Source organism: Sminthopsis crassicaudata, chromosome 3 (assembly GCF_048593235.1).
Source record: "Sminthopsis crassicaudata isolate SCR6 chromosome 3, ASM4859323v1, whole genome shotgun sequence".
Taxonomy (NCBI): Eukaryota; Metazoa; Chordata; class Mammalia; order Dasyuromorphia; family Dasyuridae; genus Sminthopsis; species Sminthopsis crassicaudata.
In genome coordinates this window covers 18,414,002-18,430,818 of record NC_133619.1, presented here as the reverse complement: position 1 = coordinate 18,430,818, position 16,817 = coordinate 18,414,002, and the positions used below count along the sequence as shown (strand labels likewise).

The following is a 16,817-nucleotide window of genomic DNA, read 5'->3' as shown; positions in this document are numbered from 1 at the left end:
ATCCAAACAGTCCCAAGAGCAAAGACTTGGGCGCCACTGAGCACTGGGATACAAGAATGTGGGAATCTCCCCAAACTAAAAATGGATCCACAAGAGACAGACAGATTTAAAAAGCTCTTTTCTCTCCAAAAAAAAGAAAGAAAGAAAGAAAGAAGAATGACTCACAGTCTTTTAGAACCAGCCCACACTACCAAGAAATGTAAGCCTGAATATATCTGCATAGGAACACAAGCCAGGAAAATAATAAAATGCAGATACCTGGGGAGGATTTGTAGATGTTTATGCATGTATAAATGAGATGCATACCCATTTTATATTTCAGGGTTAATCTTTTTGAATGTTTTATAAATAGTCTTTTAAAACACCACTATCATTTCCCAATGATTCCACCTACACCCAGAGAATACTTTTTTAATACAGTATGGCAAAGTAAATCAGCCTGTTGGCCATGTCTGACAATATATGCCTCCTCCCACATCGATGGGTCCCCGCTTTGAGAGGTGGGAAGCGTGCGTTAAGGGATAATATTCAAGAAGGTTCACTGTATTTTCATTGAAAAATGCAAATATTTAAGAATAAGACCGCCAACATAATTTAACAAATTGTGAAAAGTCTGTTTCTGAGCCTTCTCAGAAGGGCTAGGCCATGGATATTGTGAAAAATGTGTACGTGTATATTGTATTTAATTTACATTCCAACATATTTAACATGTATTGGTCAACCTGCCATCTGGGGGAGGAGTGAGGGGGAAGGAGAGGAAAAATTGGAACAAAAGGTTTGGCAATTGTCAATGTTGTAAAATTACCCATGCATATATCTGGTAAATAAAAACTATTATTAAAAAAAAAAAGAAGAAAAAGAAAAATGTGTACGTGTATATATACATTTACACATGCACACACATATTAAAATTATGCACACGCACGTAGCATTACGCTCCCCCACACATCTAGCTGTCTAGAACCTGAGAACTAGAGATGTTAGGTACTGGACTTTGTCATTAAGAATCAGCTTCTACTCCTGCCTCTGACACTTATTAGTGAGTCCCTGAATCACTCAAGACTCAATTTCCCCATTTGTAAAATGAGGCACCTACCTCCCTGGGTGGCTGTGAAGATCAGATGACATAATGTATGGGAGCATTTTGCAAATCTCAAGATTTAATAACCGTTATCTAGGATTATTATCATTCCGGCTTTAGCACCCTAAGATTCTGCCCAGGGGAGGTGTATACGTACATGGACAAGAAAAGTTGGGGGAGAGAAGAGGGGAGAAGAAAGAGGAGTGAGAGAGGAAGGAAAACCGGTGCCAGCATTTTAAACAATTGCTCAGGAACTCTTCCTCACTTGCTGGTTTCTGTTGCTTGGCTTAGGGGAGCCACAGATGGCAGAGATATCCATTAAGTCCCCCAGGAGGACTTATCAGAAGCCAAGCATTAATGATGGATTAGCCTCCCCAGACTGGGATATTTTCCAGTTAGCCACTTCCTAAAATTCAGAGGGTTGTTTCAAGAGGACGAGAGAATAAAATGGAAAACGCGCACAGAACTGAGGCCGCATCAAGCGTTTGAGCGACACCCGCATCACAGTGTCCAAAGTCCAACAGCATTCCCGCCGCTTATTGGAAATATTTGCTCTAGAGGGCCCTCCTCTCACCACCTGACCCAAGCGTGAGGAAAAAAGCAATCCCTACTGGGCCCCCAATCTCTCTAATTTCTTTTTTCATTTCCGTTTTAAAATTATTTCCTTCAATGAGCATGGGGTAGGGTTTCTCAACAATGGTGAATGCTCTTGGGCAAGCTCCCCCCAAAATGGCCTCCGGCCTTGGATGGTTGTTACCGGGCCCAAATGACCACAGAGGGAACAAGTTTTAGCCCAAGAGTGAGAGATGTGCATGTGGAAGGGTGAGGAGAAGGGGCAAGGTAGTGTTCCAGGTGAGAGCGATCTCAAGCAGCATTTATTAAGTACTGACTATGTGCCAGGGACTGTGCTAAGCACCTAGGACACAAAAAGAGGCAGAAGACAGTCCCTGACCTCAAAGAGCTGATGGGGGAGAGGGGAATGGAGGGAAGATAATTAGATAGAAAGATACAGACAGACAGACAGGTACATACACACATCTGTGTTATAACATATATTGTATATAATATGGTACAGTAAATGTTAAATTACTTAAGCTTCACAATTATTATAAAATGTTATAATTATGTAATATATATTATATGTTCACAAATATTATACAGTCCCTGACCTCAAAGACCTGATAGGGAGAAGTCTTTAGATAGAAAAATAGAGAAGATAATTAGAAAAAAATATGTCAGTGGGTCCAAGATTTAGGCATAAAGAACGAAATCATAAATAAATTGGAGGAACATGGGATGGTTTACCTCTCAGACTTGTGGAGGAGGAAGGAGTTTGTGTCCAAGGGAGAACTAGAGACCATTATTGATCACAAAATAGAACATTTTGATTACACCAAATTAAAAAGTTTCTGCACAAACAAAACTAATGCAAACAAGATTAGAAGGGAAGTAACAAATTGGGAAAAAATTTTTACAGTTAAAGGTTCTGATAAAGGCCTCATCTCCAAAATATACAGAGAATTGACTTTAATTTATAAGAAATCAAGCCATTCTCCAATTGATAAATGGTCAAAGGATATGAACAGACAATTTTCAGATGATGAAATTAAAACTATTTCCACTCATATGATCAGAGAAATGCAAATTAAGACAACTCTGAGGTATCATTACACACCTGTCAGATTGGCTAAGATGACAGGAACAAATAACGATGAATGTTGGAGGGGCTGTGGGAAAACTGGGACACTGATGCATTGTTGGTGGAGTTGTGAAAGAATCCAACCATTCTGGAGAGCAATCTGGAATTATGCCCAAAAAGTTATCAAAATGTGCATACCCTTTGACCCAGCCATACTACTACTGGGCTTATACCCCAAGGAACTACTAGAGAAGGGAAAGGGTCCTGTATGTGCCAAAATGTTTGTGGCAGCCCTTTTCATAGTGGCTAGAAGCTGGAAGATGAATGGATGTCCATCAATTGGAGAATGGTTGGGTAAACTATGGTATATGAATGTTATGGAATATTATTGTTCTATAAGAAATGACCAACAGGAGAAATACAGAGAGGCTTGGAGAGACTTACATCAACTGATGCTGAGTGAAACAAGCAGAACCAGAAGATCATTATACACTTCAACAATGATACTGTACGAGGATGTATGCTGATGGAAGTGGATTTCTTCAACATAGAGAAGAACTAATCCAATTCCAATTGATTAATGATGGACAGAACCAGCTACATCCAGAAAAGGAACACTGGGAAATGAATGTAAACTGTTATTTTTACCTTCTGAATCCAATTCTTCCTGTGCAACAAAAAAATTCGGTTCTACACACATATATTGTATCTAAATTATACTGTAATATATTTAACATATATAAGACTGCTTGCCATCTGGGGGAGGGGGTTGGGGGAAGGAAGGGAAAAAATCTGAATAGAAGTAAGTGCAAGGGATAATGTGGTAAAAAATTACCCATGCATATGTACTGTTAAAAAATGTTATAATTATAAAATAAAATAAAAAATTAAAAAAAAAATAATAAAAAAAAAAAAAAAAGAAAAAAATATGTCAGGCAGACAGACATAGAGATATATACATACCTCTATGTTATATATTGTAAGTAGTAGAGTAAATGTTAAATTACTTAAGCTTCACAATTATTATAGGATTACCTCCTGGATCAATGCAGATTATATCTGGAGAGAGATTATAGATTTAGAAACCAAGAGTTACAGAAGCTCAGTGTCTTGACCATAGTAACATGGCTGAGCCCTAGAAATCGGGGCCCCCACCTTCTTCTGGTCCAGCTCTCAGAGCACAGTTAAGTCCAGACTCAAGCATCTTCCTGACTTCCTAAAGATTTCTCCAAAAGGAGGAAGGCCTGGACCCCAAATAATCCTTCAGTAAGAAAGGGAAAAACCAATATGACTTACTGTGGATCAAGTACATAGTAAGGAACAGAAGATTTGTAAAATTCTTATACCTTCAATCAATATTCTAGCCCTCAATAGAACACAGACCCCTCAAGGGCAGGGTCTGTTCTGATTTCTGTCCGTCACCTTAGAAGCTACCCCTGTGCTTTTGCACACAGTAGATGCTTTATGAATGCCTGCTGAACGAATGAGTAAATGGTTTCTCAGCTGGACTAATTTAAAGTTTTCAAGGAGGGAGAGCAAAGTAAAGAAGTGACATTTAAGATTAGATCAATAGGAACACATAATAGATAAGAGACCAGAAAATCCCATTAGCGAAACAGCTTTTTTTTTTTTTTAAAGGGATTTAGTATTTAACCACCTGTTCCACAGACACTGTCTTACACTTCATGTTGTGTAAGGAAATTTTCTCGTGTGCACTTGATAGCTCTGAACCCCGAGTTTGCCGCTCGTTTCCTCTCTTTTTAAAACGCACAGATTTTGGCAGAGGCCCAGACACGCTGCTGGAGCCCTCGCGGAGAAGGCAGCGGCCAGACGTACCTGCTTCATCATAGGAGACGGTCAGTTTTTCCAGCATCTCTCGGTCGATGGACAGGATCTGCTGCTCCAAGATGGCCTGATAGGAGAGCACGCTGTTCTCTTTGTCCTTTTCATAGTCCTGAAGATGCTGTTTCAGGACCTCAGGCAGGCGGGATTTCACATATTCAGCAGCTGACTGTCATAAAACAAAATAAATAAATAAATAAATTGGATTAATCCTTTGTATATTCAATCTGAACCTTTATTTGTCAGGTAGAGTTCTGAGCTGCAGCTGAAAATCAGGAACCAGAAGGGGAATACACAGGGCAAGAGATTGCCAAAGCCAATCAATGAGTGACTGACGCATCGGGCAACAGAAAGAAAAAGCACGGTTTGGGAAACACACCTGGCCGGTCAGCTAGGCCATCAATCTTACACCGGGCTCTGATCCCCAGCCCCTACCTCCTGGGACCACAGACACCCGATATCCAAGAGGTCTGGTCTCCCCCTCCCAGAAGGCCTCTGTGCCAAGCTCTGCCTCTGGTAGCTGGCAGTGCCAGCAGAAATAGAGAAAGGCTCCTCTGGCATGTTGGCTGCACCCCCATCGTGAGCTTACAAAGAACCTGGACAAAACACGGAGACATCTGGAGACTGATATGGGCCGCGCCTGTTATATGGCTTCAGATTCTCTCCTCGCTTCTGCGGTCCTCCTTTCCTTTTCCCTTCTCTTTCCTTCATTCTCTCCCTGCTCACTCCATTCAAGGCACTTGGATCCCTGCCCACCTTACTCTTTGATTTCTGATGGGAAAAGGGTATCAACAATTGTCACCGTTTCAGATGACTCTGAACTTGTCCCCATGCTCCCAAACACACTGGACATCCCTTTATGACCTAAATTCACTGTATTTAAAACTAAATTTATCTCAGCTTCTCTCCCCACTGTGAAGCTCAGTGCTAAAGATCTAAGACAAAAACCAGACAGTTTCTGCCTGAAAAGTTTCCACATTCAATTGGATTCTTCTCCAATGAGGGAGCGGGGGGAGTTCACAGAGCCTTGCACAACGTGGGTGTTTAATAAATGCTGGTTGAATTGGGCAGTCTGGACCTATGCCCAAAGGGCTGTAAAACTGTGCATACCCTTTGACCCAGCAGTGCCTTTACTGGGTCTTATCACAAGGAAATCATAGAGGGAAAAGGACCCACATGTAGGAGCTCTCTTTGTAGTAGAAAAAAAAAAATTGGAAAATGAGTAGATGCCCATCAATTGGGGATTGGATGGAAAAGTTATGGTATATGAAAGTAATGGAAGGTTATTATATTATAAAAAATGATGAATAAGCCAATTTAGAAAGGCCTGGAAAGTTTTACATGGATGGATAAAACCGGGGTCCATCCTTTCCATTACTTTTTGCAAACTATGTCATTTCTAGGAATAGATTATTTTCATCGGGAGAGATTTCTATGGGAGGAAGATGGCCTTGAGTCTCCCCCTTCCCAAGCTGTGTCAAGAAACCATTGTTAGACTCAGCTGATGCGCTAAATGTATTCGTGTGGTACGTTAAGCAGAACCAGGAATACATCGTACATAATAACAGCAAGACTGTGCAATGATCAACTATGAGAGGTTTGGTTCTTCTTAAGGGTTCAGTGACCCAAAGCAAGCCCAATAGACTTTGGACAGAAACTGCCATCGCCATCTAGAAAAGGAACTTAAGAGACTGAATGTAAATCAACACACACTGGGTTCACTTCTTTTTTTCTGTCTTTTTTATCTCTCTCATGGTTTTTCTCTTTTGCTCTGATTTTTCTCTCCCAACAAATTTCACAAAACAATGCATATTAAAAATAAATAAAATAAATTTTGGCTGAACTGAATCATTTTCTCCACGGGCATCAACTGTAAATGGTGTTGAAAGGGCAATTATTAGCAACATAGTCTATAGTCTTAAAATGTGCTTCTCTTCTTGCGACGCTCATATCTGTCAGTGGTAAAAATCATTCACCTAAAGCACAAGGCTCAACATTTTGGAATCTTTCTTTCCCAAATCTTCCACATTCAATGAATCATCAATCCCGTTAGGCGCCTCCTTTTGGGACCCATCTGTCCCTTCCCCAAAAATAGATCCAGAAAGCTCTATCTACAGCTCTGCCTCCTTCCACCTGGGTGACTACAATGGTTCCCTATCCATCCTTCCAGTCTGCGGTCTCCCTTGGACCCCACTGCCAAATTCGTCTTCTCCCAGCCATGTCTCTGAAGGACTGAGGCTGCTTAAAGCTAGCCAAAGAGATCTGGAGATTGGTCCTTATGACTTTCTTTGACGCCCAGCTCCTTGTCATTTTTATTAGTGTTCCCAGCTGCTGATACAGAGTTGGACACATAGTAGGCGCTTAATAATTGCATGGAAAGGAAGACTCTTAATGTATGTATATGGTCTCAGGAGCAGCAGTGGGTCCAGAGGCTCCCTGGATGATTTAGGTTTGGAACCTCCTGCTGGAGGGCCGTAATACAGTGGGATGCTACATACTTATCTACGCCCTTTGGGCAACATCCCTCACACTGTGAGACAGTTTCCCTGTTCTTCCTCATGTATCTCATTATTGGCAAGGGGGCCATGCTAGAGATGGGAAACAAGAGAGGCTCAATTCTCATGGTCTCCAGCCTGTTTCCTTGATATTTTCCTAGCTGCCTCTCTGCAACTTAGAAAGGAAAGAGAAAATCAGGTCAGTGGAAGCTCTGTCCACGGAGAAAAGCTCCCCCCAAATAAAGCAGAATATTTCAGCCTGAGGAATAGCCAGATGCTAGCATCTAACAATGTCTTCCTAGATTTATATTTAGATTCTGTAAGTCAATTGCTGATTAAATTACAACCTGAAAATCTCACTGAAACTGTGTTCAATTTGCATGCAAGCCAGTCAGTACAGAACGAATGAAATTATTCCATAAAATGTAAATGAGCTCACCACATAAGCACAACACATTTAATTCTAGCATTTAATAATGATTTCCTTCTGACACCGGGAGGCTGAAAGGCACATCAGAGAAGGATTATTTTTAACTCACAATATCTAGCTGTTGAACACAACATTCTGTTTTAGTTTTTCCTTGCAATTGATTTAAGATGCCCAAGAAATTGATCTCCAATATATTTTAAAAGAATCAATGGATTGGATACCAGTGAATCCAAACCAAGTCCTATTTCCTTCCCATTTAATTGATTTCTTTCCCATTAAAATCATGATGCAAAGGTGGATAAAACCAGGGTCCATCTTTTCCATTATTTTGCAAACTATGTCATTTCTGGGAATAGATTATTTTCATCGGGAGAGATTTCTATGGGAGGAAAATGGCCTTGAGCCTCCCCCTTTCCCAAGCTGTGTCAGGAAACCCTGTCGGACTCGGCTGATGCGCTAAATGTATTCGTGTGGTACGTTACCCTCGTGTTCATGAGAAGCCTACACAGGTTCTCTGCCAGATTATTAATTACCTGTGGAATAACGATATGATATGGGGCAAGCAACGGACGGCAAAACAGGGAGATTAAAAGTGTAGCATCTCAGCGGAAGTCCAAAAGTGGAATATAATCATAACAATCCTGCCGTGCCCGCCTCTCAGAGGAGGAATATTGGGTCTCTTTTGTTGTTGTTTCTGTACAAGACTTTGCTGGTGCACTGCAGATATCGGGAGAAGCAGGAGGCTTTCTACCATCTCGAGCGGCTTCTCTGTGGGACGGTGATGGGAGGGTGTGGACAGGCATCCACAGAATGGGGAAACGTGGCTGGGCTGCAATCTGCACTGCCGGAAGGAGAACCAGATTAACAAGGCCACAGATGCTCTGGAAGATAGAGGGGGTACTTGAGCATGAATATTCCCAGCGATTGGGAAATATTGCCAATATTTCCTAGGACAGGTGCTTAACGCAAACTGAAATGAATTGGATTGGGACGTACAATGACTCAAATACTGACCAGAGTTGGGAAGACTTGAATTCAAATCCAATCCCAGATATTTAATAGCTGTGTGAACCTATGCAAGCCTCTTAACTTGTCTGTCTCAGTGTCCTCATCTGTAAGATGGGGATAAGAACAACATCTCTCTTGCAGGGTTCTAATATAAAAATTAAATATCTGTAAAACGTCACTGAAAGTGATAAATGTATGCACAAACATATATGCTATTATCCTCTTCACTATTATTATCTCGCATCAGGGATTAATACCACTAGGAAGAAAATACATTGAAGTCCATACTTTTTATATACTTTAAAAATATATATACTTTATATAAACTACACTTAAAAAAAAGTCTATCTTTTTACCTAGAAGGAGTTTAAATTCTGAGCCAGCCAAACCAATTGTCCATTCCAGAAACAGATAATATTTCTGGGCTATCTCTTCTATCTCTGGAATGTTTCACGCTTTTCAAGGTATTTTCAAATCTGGTGTCTGAGGCAAGGGACACATTCTTTTTGATAAGGACTAATTGGAGCTGCCCCCTCCCCCAAAGCTTTCCAAAGGCTCTAATTGAAACCTAATTTGGAGTGGCCCAAGGACCGGGCCCAACTATGGAGATTCATTACGGGTCATTCCAAAGCTCGCGGACCTTAGTGGTGACCTAATACATCACTCCACACAACGTCTTCTGTAAGGGAAACTCATTTACTCAAATATCTACTACTGGCACCGCGGAGGTTCTGGGCAAGCGGAGAACGTCATTCACCACTCCTTAGCGCCTAATGAGCTGCGTTTGGAATGATACTCTAGTCTGCTGTAAAATATGGGCACACGCGCAGTAGGTGCTTGTTCACTGGATTCCTATTTCTACAGGACCTGAAAGTTTTCAATGCTTTCCTCGGATGACCCCGCCCAGTCGGGAGCGTGTCTAGTTTCACTCCCATTTTGCAAATGAGTAAAATGGGGCTCAGAGAAATCGCTTACTATCTCTGAATGGGCCTTTTTCCTCCCCTGTGAAAATGGGCTGTGAGGTGAGGCGATGGGAGGCGCTGCAGTGTGACCGGAGGGCTATCACGTGCGAATCTGGCTGTCACGCCAATCTCTGTGACTGAAGAGATCCCTCATTTCTGGAGAAATCGTTTCCTCCTCTGCAGAGCAGAGACTAGTGGGAGCCCGCTGGTGATCACTGAAGCCCCGAAGACCCCGTCTGCCCAGGTCCCCTGGCTAGGCTACCTCGGAGCGAGGATGAGAACTCGGGCTCTTGAGGTCAAGGAACTGGGGTTCTTTCTGCTGAATTTCCTTGTCTCCTTCATCCGTTCCTTCAACTCTGAATCCCTTGCTGCGGTGAAGGAACTAGTCAGTTTCTGCGGGCCCGAGGGCAGAACGGAAGGCAGAGGCAGGTCTGGCCGGGGTCACACCGGTCTGGCTAGCCAGTGCCGGAGAGCGGGCGGGTGGCCTCGGCGCAGGGGCAGGAGGACCAGCTGCCAGGTCTGAGGCAGACCGGCTTTTTCCAGCTCTGAAGGGGGGCTGGCTGGTCTCCACGGTCCCTTCCCATTCGGAGATGCCGGGAATCGCATGAATATATTGCTCAGAGAATGCAGGGATCTCATGTGGGATTCAAACCATTAAATGCCCTTCTCCTCCTAAAGAGCAAACGAATCGTCTATCATTTCTGACGGGTCATCGGCCGGGACAGCACGCGGACCCAGGAGGGCGCCTTGTAAATACAAGTCATTGCTTCCACACGCTGCCTGACGCACTGGGACACGTAAATGTTCTGACTTCCTTCTCCCTTGGGAAGGTTCAGGAGAAAGGCCCGGAAGCTCTCTGAGGTTGCCCCGGTCCCTGCTGGAGATTCAGACGCGGGGGAAGGGAGCCCCTCATGGCTGGTTTGGGCCCCTTTCAGTGGCGGCCCCCGAGGAAGCCCCCGCCGGCCGCCTCCTTCCGGGGATACCCACCCCGGGGCGCACCCTGACCTCTGCTGCCGGTGCCCCAGAAGCAAGAAGCAGACGCAGCAGCTGCGGGGGGAGGCTCACTGGGCCCGACGGAAGGGCGCAGCAGAATGCGCCCGGCAGATGGAGGGGACTCTTTGGGTTCCCAGCTACCCCCCAGCAAAGATGGACCTGGGCGTCTTTCCCGGAACACAATACAAAGCACTGAGCTGTCCCACGAGCCACCTAAAGAAGCAAACCGTCCATGAGGCATCGGCCCAGACCGAGGCCAGGAGTGGCTGCCCCCCACTCTCGCGTGGAAGGCCCAGGCTCCGTGGGAGAACACACGCTCGGACTCAGCAGCGCCCCGTGAGGTCTGCAGCGGCGGCGTTCTGGTACCGGTGTCATCCTCACGGTCCGACTGGAGTTCTCAGGCTCCCTTCCCCGAGGCACAGGGCAACATGGCGGGGACTCACAGACTTTCCGCGGCTGCCCGGGGGAGGGCGAGTTCAGAGGGTAAAAGGTGGGACTTGAGCCCTGCTTCCCCGACTCCAAATCTCTTTCCAAGGCACCACTAACAACATTTTTTCCCCCTGAGGCTGGGGTTAAGTGACTTGCCCAGGGTCACACAGCTAGGAAGTGTTAAGTGTCTGAGACCACATTTGAACTCAGGTCCTCCTGAATTCAAGGCTGGTGCACTATCCACTGCGCCACCTAGCTGCCCCCCACTGCACCACCTAGCTGCCCCTACTAACAACATTTTTGAGGGTTTTTTAAATTAAAGCTTTTACTTTCCAAACACATGCAGGATCATTTTTCAACACTGACCCTTGCGAAACCTTGTGTTCCAAATTCCGCCCCTTCCTTCCATTCCCCCCCCCCAGATGGCGGGAAATCCGAGCTATGAATAACTTAATATTGATTATAACGTGAATTCATAAGGACTGAGGGTCCCGAAGGAACCGAATGCAGAAAACCGGATCTGGAGGAGAGGGAGGATGGAAGAATTGGGAAGCAGGTTTACCCCCCCCCCAGTTCTAATTCCCTCCTTCCCCCCTCCCCGCTTCTGGAGAAGGGAAGAAACACCAACAATCACACAAACGGGAAACGGCTTTTCCAGGTGAGAGATCTCTCGGGGAGAGAAAGTGGCTTTCAGGGGAGAGGAAAGAGGCCAGGCCGTCCCAGAGATGCGGCAGGAACGTGGCTCCTGGGTGGGGGGTGGGGGGAGAGGCGAGGAAGCTCCTGAGGGAGGGGAGGCTGAAGCGGTATGGGGGAGCAGGCCTGTGGGGGAGGGGGAGGCAAAGGCAGGAAGATCCATGCTCGGGACACTGCAACTTCTGGGAGCTTGGAGATACAGGGGCAGATCCAAAGGCCGCGGAGTGAAGGCCCGCAGCTGGGGGGGGGGGGGGCAGCAGGCTAGATCTGCACCGGGAGAGGGAAAGAGTAGGGACGGACAGCAGGAAGGAGCTGGGGGGGGGGGGAGGGGGAGGGGAGAGGAGAGACCCCGAGGGGAGAGAGAGAGAGTCAGGCTGACTAGGAGAAGGGACTCCTTGATCTGAAGGGGCCACTGAGAAGGGGCTCACTGAGGCCCCAAACGAGCCTAAAGACAAGCACCCGCCCCGGAATCTCGCTCTGACGGAGGGCTGAGTCCCTTTCCTCCCACAAGGGCAGAGTGAGCGAAGTCAGAGCGGTTGCGTCTGAAACTGCTTCGGGAACAGACGCAGGGGTGGGACTCGGTGATTCTGGAAGCCCTGCGGAGGTACCCGCCTGGGCCGAGCCAGCCGCGGGCTCTAGTTACGCTTGCTAAGTCAGCAGCATGCATGAAGCACCTTCTGTGTACCGGGCCCTGGGCGGGTCCCTGCATGATGTGGGCGCTGACTGTGGTAACCACGAACTTCCCAAGGGATGGGGGACGGCCGGGGTTTGGCTCCCGGGGCCGGTGCAGTTACTAGCTCCGGGGGTCAATGACTGGGCCAGGGCGGCGGGGCCAGGTTCTCGGGCCCAGGTTCTGGGCCCCAGGCTGGCCCCTCTCCAGCTTGCCTGATCAGGACACTTGCTCTGGCTCCCACCCCAGCGCCTCCTCAGGATACTTCCTGACTTGCGTGAGCGCCGGGTCCACCCTCCAGAACGTGAGCTTCCTGGGCCGGGAGAGATCCCCGTTCTGCCTTTCTGCCCCAGAGCCAGCTGGGAGGGGAGCCGGGGGAGCTGTGCCCTCCCTCGCACGTCCTGCGTGTCTGGGCCCCTCAGGCAGCCCCGACATTCATATTTCACTCTAATTTTCCTGCAAACCGACGTCTGAGCCCGAGCACTCTGGTGCTCCCTGGAGCTGGATGAGACAGATACTCCCTTCAAGGAGAGGTCCCGGTGCTCCCCCATGCTGAGCGGCCCAGAATCCTCCTGGGACTGACAGGTGGGGGGGAGGGGGAAGAATGGGAACGAGAAGGAGCCGGCTCTTCCCCCCACCTCCCCCCGCCAGCAGGAGGCCGAGCGCCCGCTCTTGGAGCCCAGATACCTGGGCAGGGCCAGCGGCACCTCGCTCCCCACCCCAGCATTCGGCTCCCCTGCAGAGAAGCCATCAGCCCCGAGGAGGGCGAACCGAGCTGGGATGGGGGCCCGGACAGCCCGGGGGCGGGGGGCGGAGCCCCGGTGGCAGACCAGGTTCTGGGCCCCAGCGGGTGCTGGCCACAGGCCCGGGGCTGGCCTGCGAGGGGCGCGGCTCCTGCTTTAATTTCCTCGTCTATGGCGAAATTCATCTTCCTTATGGTAACATGTCATTAACTCCTGACAGCTGCTCTTTGGCTCCGGGCGCTTTCGGAAAACAATGTCAGAACAGTCCGCCGGAGGAGCGGGATATTAAATTAGGAAACATCAAGGACGAGATGAAGTTCTCCTCCCCCGCCCCAGGGTTGCTGGGACTCAGGCTGCGCCAGCCCCCTCCCGCGTCCCCCACACCACACTGCAGTGTTCCTCACTGGGAACTTCAAGGGACAGAGCGTCTTCCCAGCCCCTCCCCCCCGCCGTCCAGGGGAGCAGGGCGCCCCCCAGCGGGGGCAACAGCCGGTGTTGGAGAGGCCGGGAAAAGGAGCATCTCAAAGTACCCGCCAACTGCTCCGATCCAGCGATCCCACCAACTCTGAGCGGGTCAAAAACAGAACCAGCACCGAACAAGCCGTCTCTACCAACGCTTTTATTTCTGAGGCCTTTGGGGTGCAGTGACTTGCTCAGGGTCACACAGCCAGGAAGTGCTAAGTGTCTGAAACCACATTGGAACTCGGGTCCTCCTGACGTCACTGCGCCACGTGCTGCCCCCCACCTCTTTTTTCCAGTGCTAGAACGGGGGAACAGGGACGGTAAGAGGGCACAAGGGCACAGTACTGGGCACTAATACGGACCCAAAGGAAGACTTCTGAGATACTCGGGAAGCTGCTATGAAAGAACGAGGGGCGAATAGCGGCGGAATTACCCGGCTGTAGCGCCCAGTGGCTGTCCCCGGAAGACTGAGGGAAAGAAGCCCGATTTTAAGGACACAAAAAGCTAGTCCCCTCCCAGAGAAAACACCCGGAGATTCGGCTCCGTCCCAGGGCACAGACGCCCCTGCACACAACCCACCGCCCTCCAGGGGGCGAGCTTCTGGGGAGCGCTCTTACAGGCCTTACAGGCTCGTGGGTCCCTCTTAAGTATGAAAATAGAGCACATCACAGGCTCTCAGTGACGTCATGGCAAAATCACAGTCTCGGAGGCGAAAGGGCCAGATGCGGGCGCTTGGACGCGTGACATCTCTGCGGGCCTTTGGGGCTCGTTTATTAAGTGAGCATCGGACCAGATGGGGGCGATTCGTTCGGGATCCATCAAGAGGGAAGGTCAAAGGACATGGCTCGGGGAGGGTGGGGGAAGAGGGCCCGTGAACCTGGGCGGGGAATGCACGTTTATTTTCACTGCCCTCTCACTGACAGCGGGCATGTCCATCAGTAACACCAGACCGGTGTCTCCGGCGCCAATAGAAATGCCGGATCCTTTCCTGTCACGTGACCGCTGTTGCAGCTACTTCTGAACTTCCCTTACTCCGACTCCGAAATCACTGCTCAGACCCGCTGCGGGATAGATGCCGTGGGACTAACCTGGCTTTTCTTTATCCTAGTAATTATCTCAGCACTGTCACTTCCCGTGTCATCCTCCGCACTTTATTTTATGAATTTAGAACCAGATTCTGAGGAGCTTCCACGAGGATTGTCCGGGGCCCGGCGCCCTCCGCCGCAGCCCGGGAAGTGTGTCAGCTCCCGGGCTTACCCCAGTTAGGGAAGCCTCGGTCAGCCCGGCCCCTCCATCCGTCCACAAGGAGGAGCATGGGAGGCTCCCAGACCCATGGGTCCCCCGGCCCCTAAGGTTGGGACGGCCCGACCTTGAACTTCACGGCTCCCTCCCGGTCGATTCTATCTCCCAGGAAGAGCGTGAGCTTCCCCGGGGACAGGCACTAACCTAACCTCCGGTTCTATCCCACCTCCGCCCGTCCAGCGATGGCCCACGGCGGGGACTGAGGGGAATCACGTGCTCTCCCTCCATGGCTTCCTCCCGGTACATCCAGACCAGCCAACTCCCTCCCCGGGCCTCGTCCTTAATATAGGAAGATAAACCTCGGAGGTCGAGGCAGGAGAGCACGCGGTATCCCTAACGGCTTTAGCTGAGAGACCCCAGACATCAGTCTCTGCTATTCCAGGAGCGCGCGTGAGGAAGCAGAGGCCTGACTCCCGTCACTTCCTCTCTGAGCCTCGCATCCCCTTTGGGAAAAATGAGGGGTGGGACTGGCAGAAGTCTCCAGCGGCTGGGCCATGGTGGGGGGTATTGTGGCGGACACGTGATGATGGAGGAGGGGTCTGGGGCTTTTGGTTCGGAGTCCACGTGGCTGGATCTGAGTTAGGAGGCTCGGTTCACGTCCTGCCGGAGATTCTCCTCGGGTGACTCTGCCTCCGTTTCCCCACCCGTAGAAGGAAGGGATTGGTGCCCCTGAGGTGATTTCCGGCTCTCCAGCTTGAGCCTCCTCATTACCTGGTACCTTTTGAAAGGAGGGGGAGGTGAATGATCACAAGGATTTGTACCAGGCCCGGCGTCTCACCCACATGAAAAGACCACCCAGCTACCGTAGTCTTTGCTTAATGTGCATGTCCCGTCAGACTCAAGTTAGGCTTTCATGCAGAACGTTTTGCCAAAGGCGATCCCTTCTGATGGCCGCTAGAGGGTAGGAAGCAATTCAGCTTCAGTATTTCACATCCGAAAGAAAAGTGCTCTCATCTTCCAGGAGAATTGGACCTTCCAAGATCATCCAGAGAAATCGACAGCAACCAATGCATTCTGGGTGTACACGAAGGGAGAGGATGATGGTGCAATAAAAAACAAACGAAAAACAAGTCACCTTCTCTGTGAAGAAGGCTGACCGACTCTCACAAGCTCAGGCATGAGCCAAGAAGTCAAAAATCCCACAAAGGTCAAGCGCCTGACCGTCATTAATCAATATAGTTCAGGTAAAACTGAAGCACAAAGAATCTCTATCGCTCCTGGTCTTTCGGAACACTGAATTTTCAAAACATTTCACAAGCCCATTAGTATTTTCTGGCCATCCCCCCCCCCCCCCCATTAGCCATTAGCATTTAAGTTCTTGTTTCTCTTTAGAAAGTAGAACTATTCCAGGTTAGAGGTAGAGCTGGGCTACCCACAGACATCCTCCTGAGGCAATCGATGCCACTGAGGGTAAAAGTAGGGAAAGAACCCTTTTTCTTAAGTTAATTCAGAGAGAGCTTGTTCTTTTTTCTGTTTCTCACCACCCCAGGATCTCGTTATTCAATATCCTTTCCTGAAATAATTTCAAAATGACTATATTAATGACAAAGGCTGAAAGAAGGCTCAAATTAGCCAGTCTGCAAATTATTGTAATTTTCAGAATTGCAAAAAAGGAAAAGAAATATAAGAGCTGCTTATGATCTGAAAAAATGAGAGGTGATTGTCATTTTAATCTTAAAAATCTCTGATTTGGGCTTTTCTTTTATACGAAAGGAACACGACTCACTATCCATCTCAATTACATTTTAAAAGAGAGAGAGAGCAAGAGAGCTTTCACGCACTTTGGTACCATGGTTCCTGCAAAATCAGCATCCTTTTGAGCTCGCCAATTTCACAAATAGGCTAACTACTGGGACGTTATCTATAGCTCCCATCAGCCTCAGGATTTTCTGCTCCAGACTATGATGAAGGTGGCCTACTTCCAGCCACAGGCAGGCCGGCCTGTCTTAGGGCAGGCTAACAGGAATGCTGACTGCTGCCTTTCTTCTCGGAGGATCTTTAATTTTTTTTCTAATATCATGTATTCATTTTATCATATTTAATCTCAAAGCCGTATGGCATGATATTA

The 16,817-nt window shown here is 48.2% G+C and overlaps 1 protein-coding gene across 2 annotated transcripts in view; it reads right to left on the bottom strand.

Moving 5' to 3' along the window:
* PPM1L (protein phosphatase, Mg2+/Mn2+ dependent 1L) overlaps nucleotides 1-16,817 on the bottom strand; it is a 218,545-nt gene that overhangs the window by 57,208 nt on the left and 144,520 nt on the right. For both annotated transcript variants that reach the window (XM_074298106.1, XM_074298105.1), the window contains exon 3: nucleotides 4,557-4,731. In XM_074298106.1, coding sequence (XP_074154207.1) covers nucleotides 4,557-4,731 — 175 coding nt within the window. The remainder of the gene's footprint in view (nucleotides 1-4,556; nucleotides 4,732-16,817) is intronic.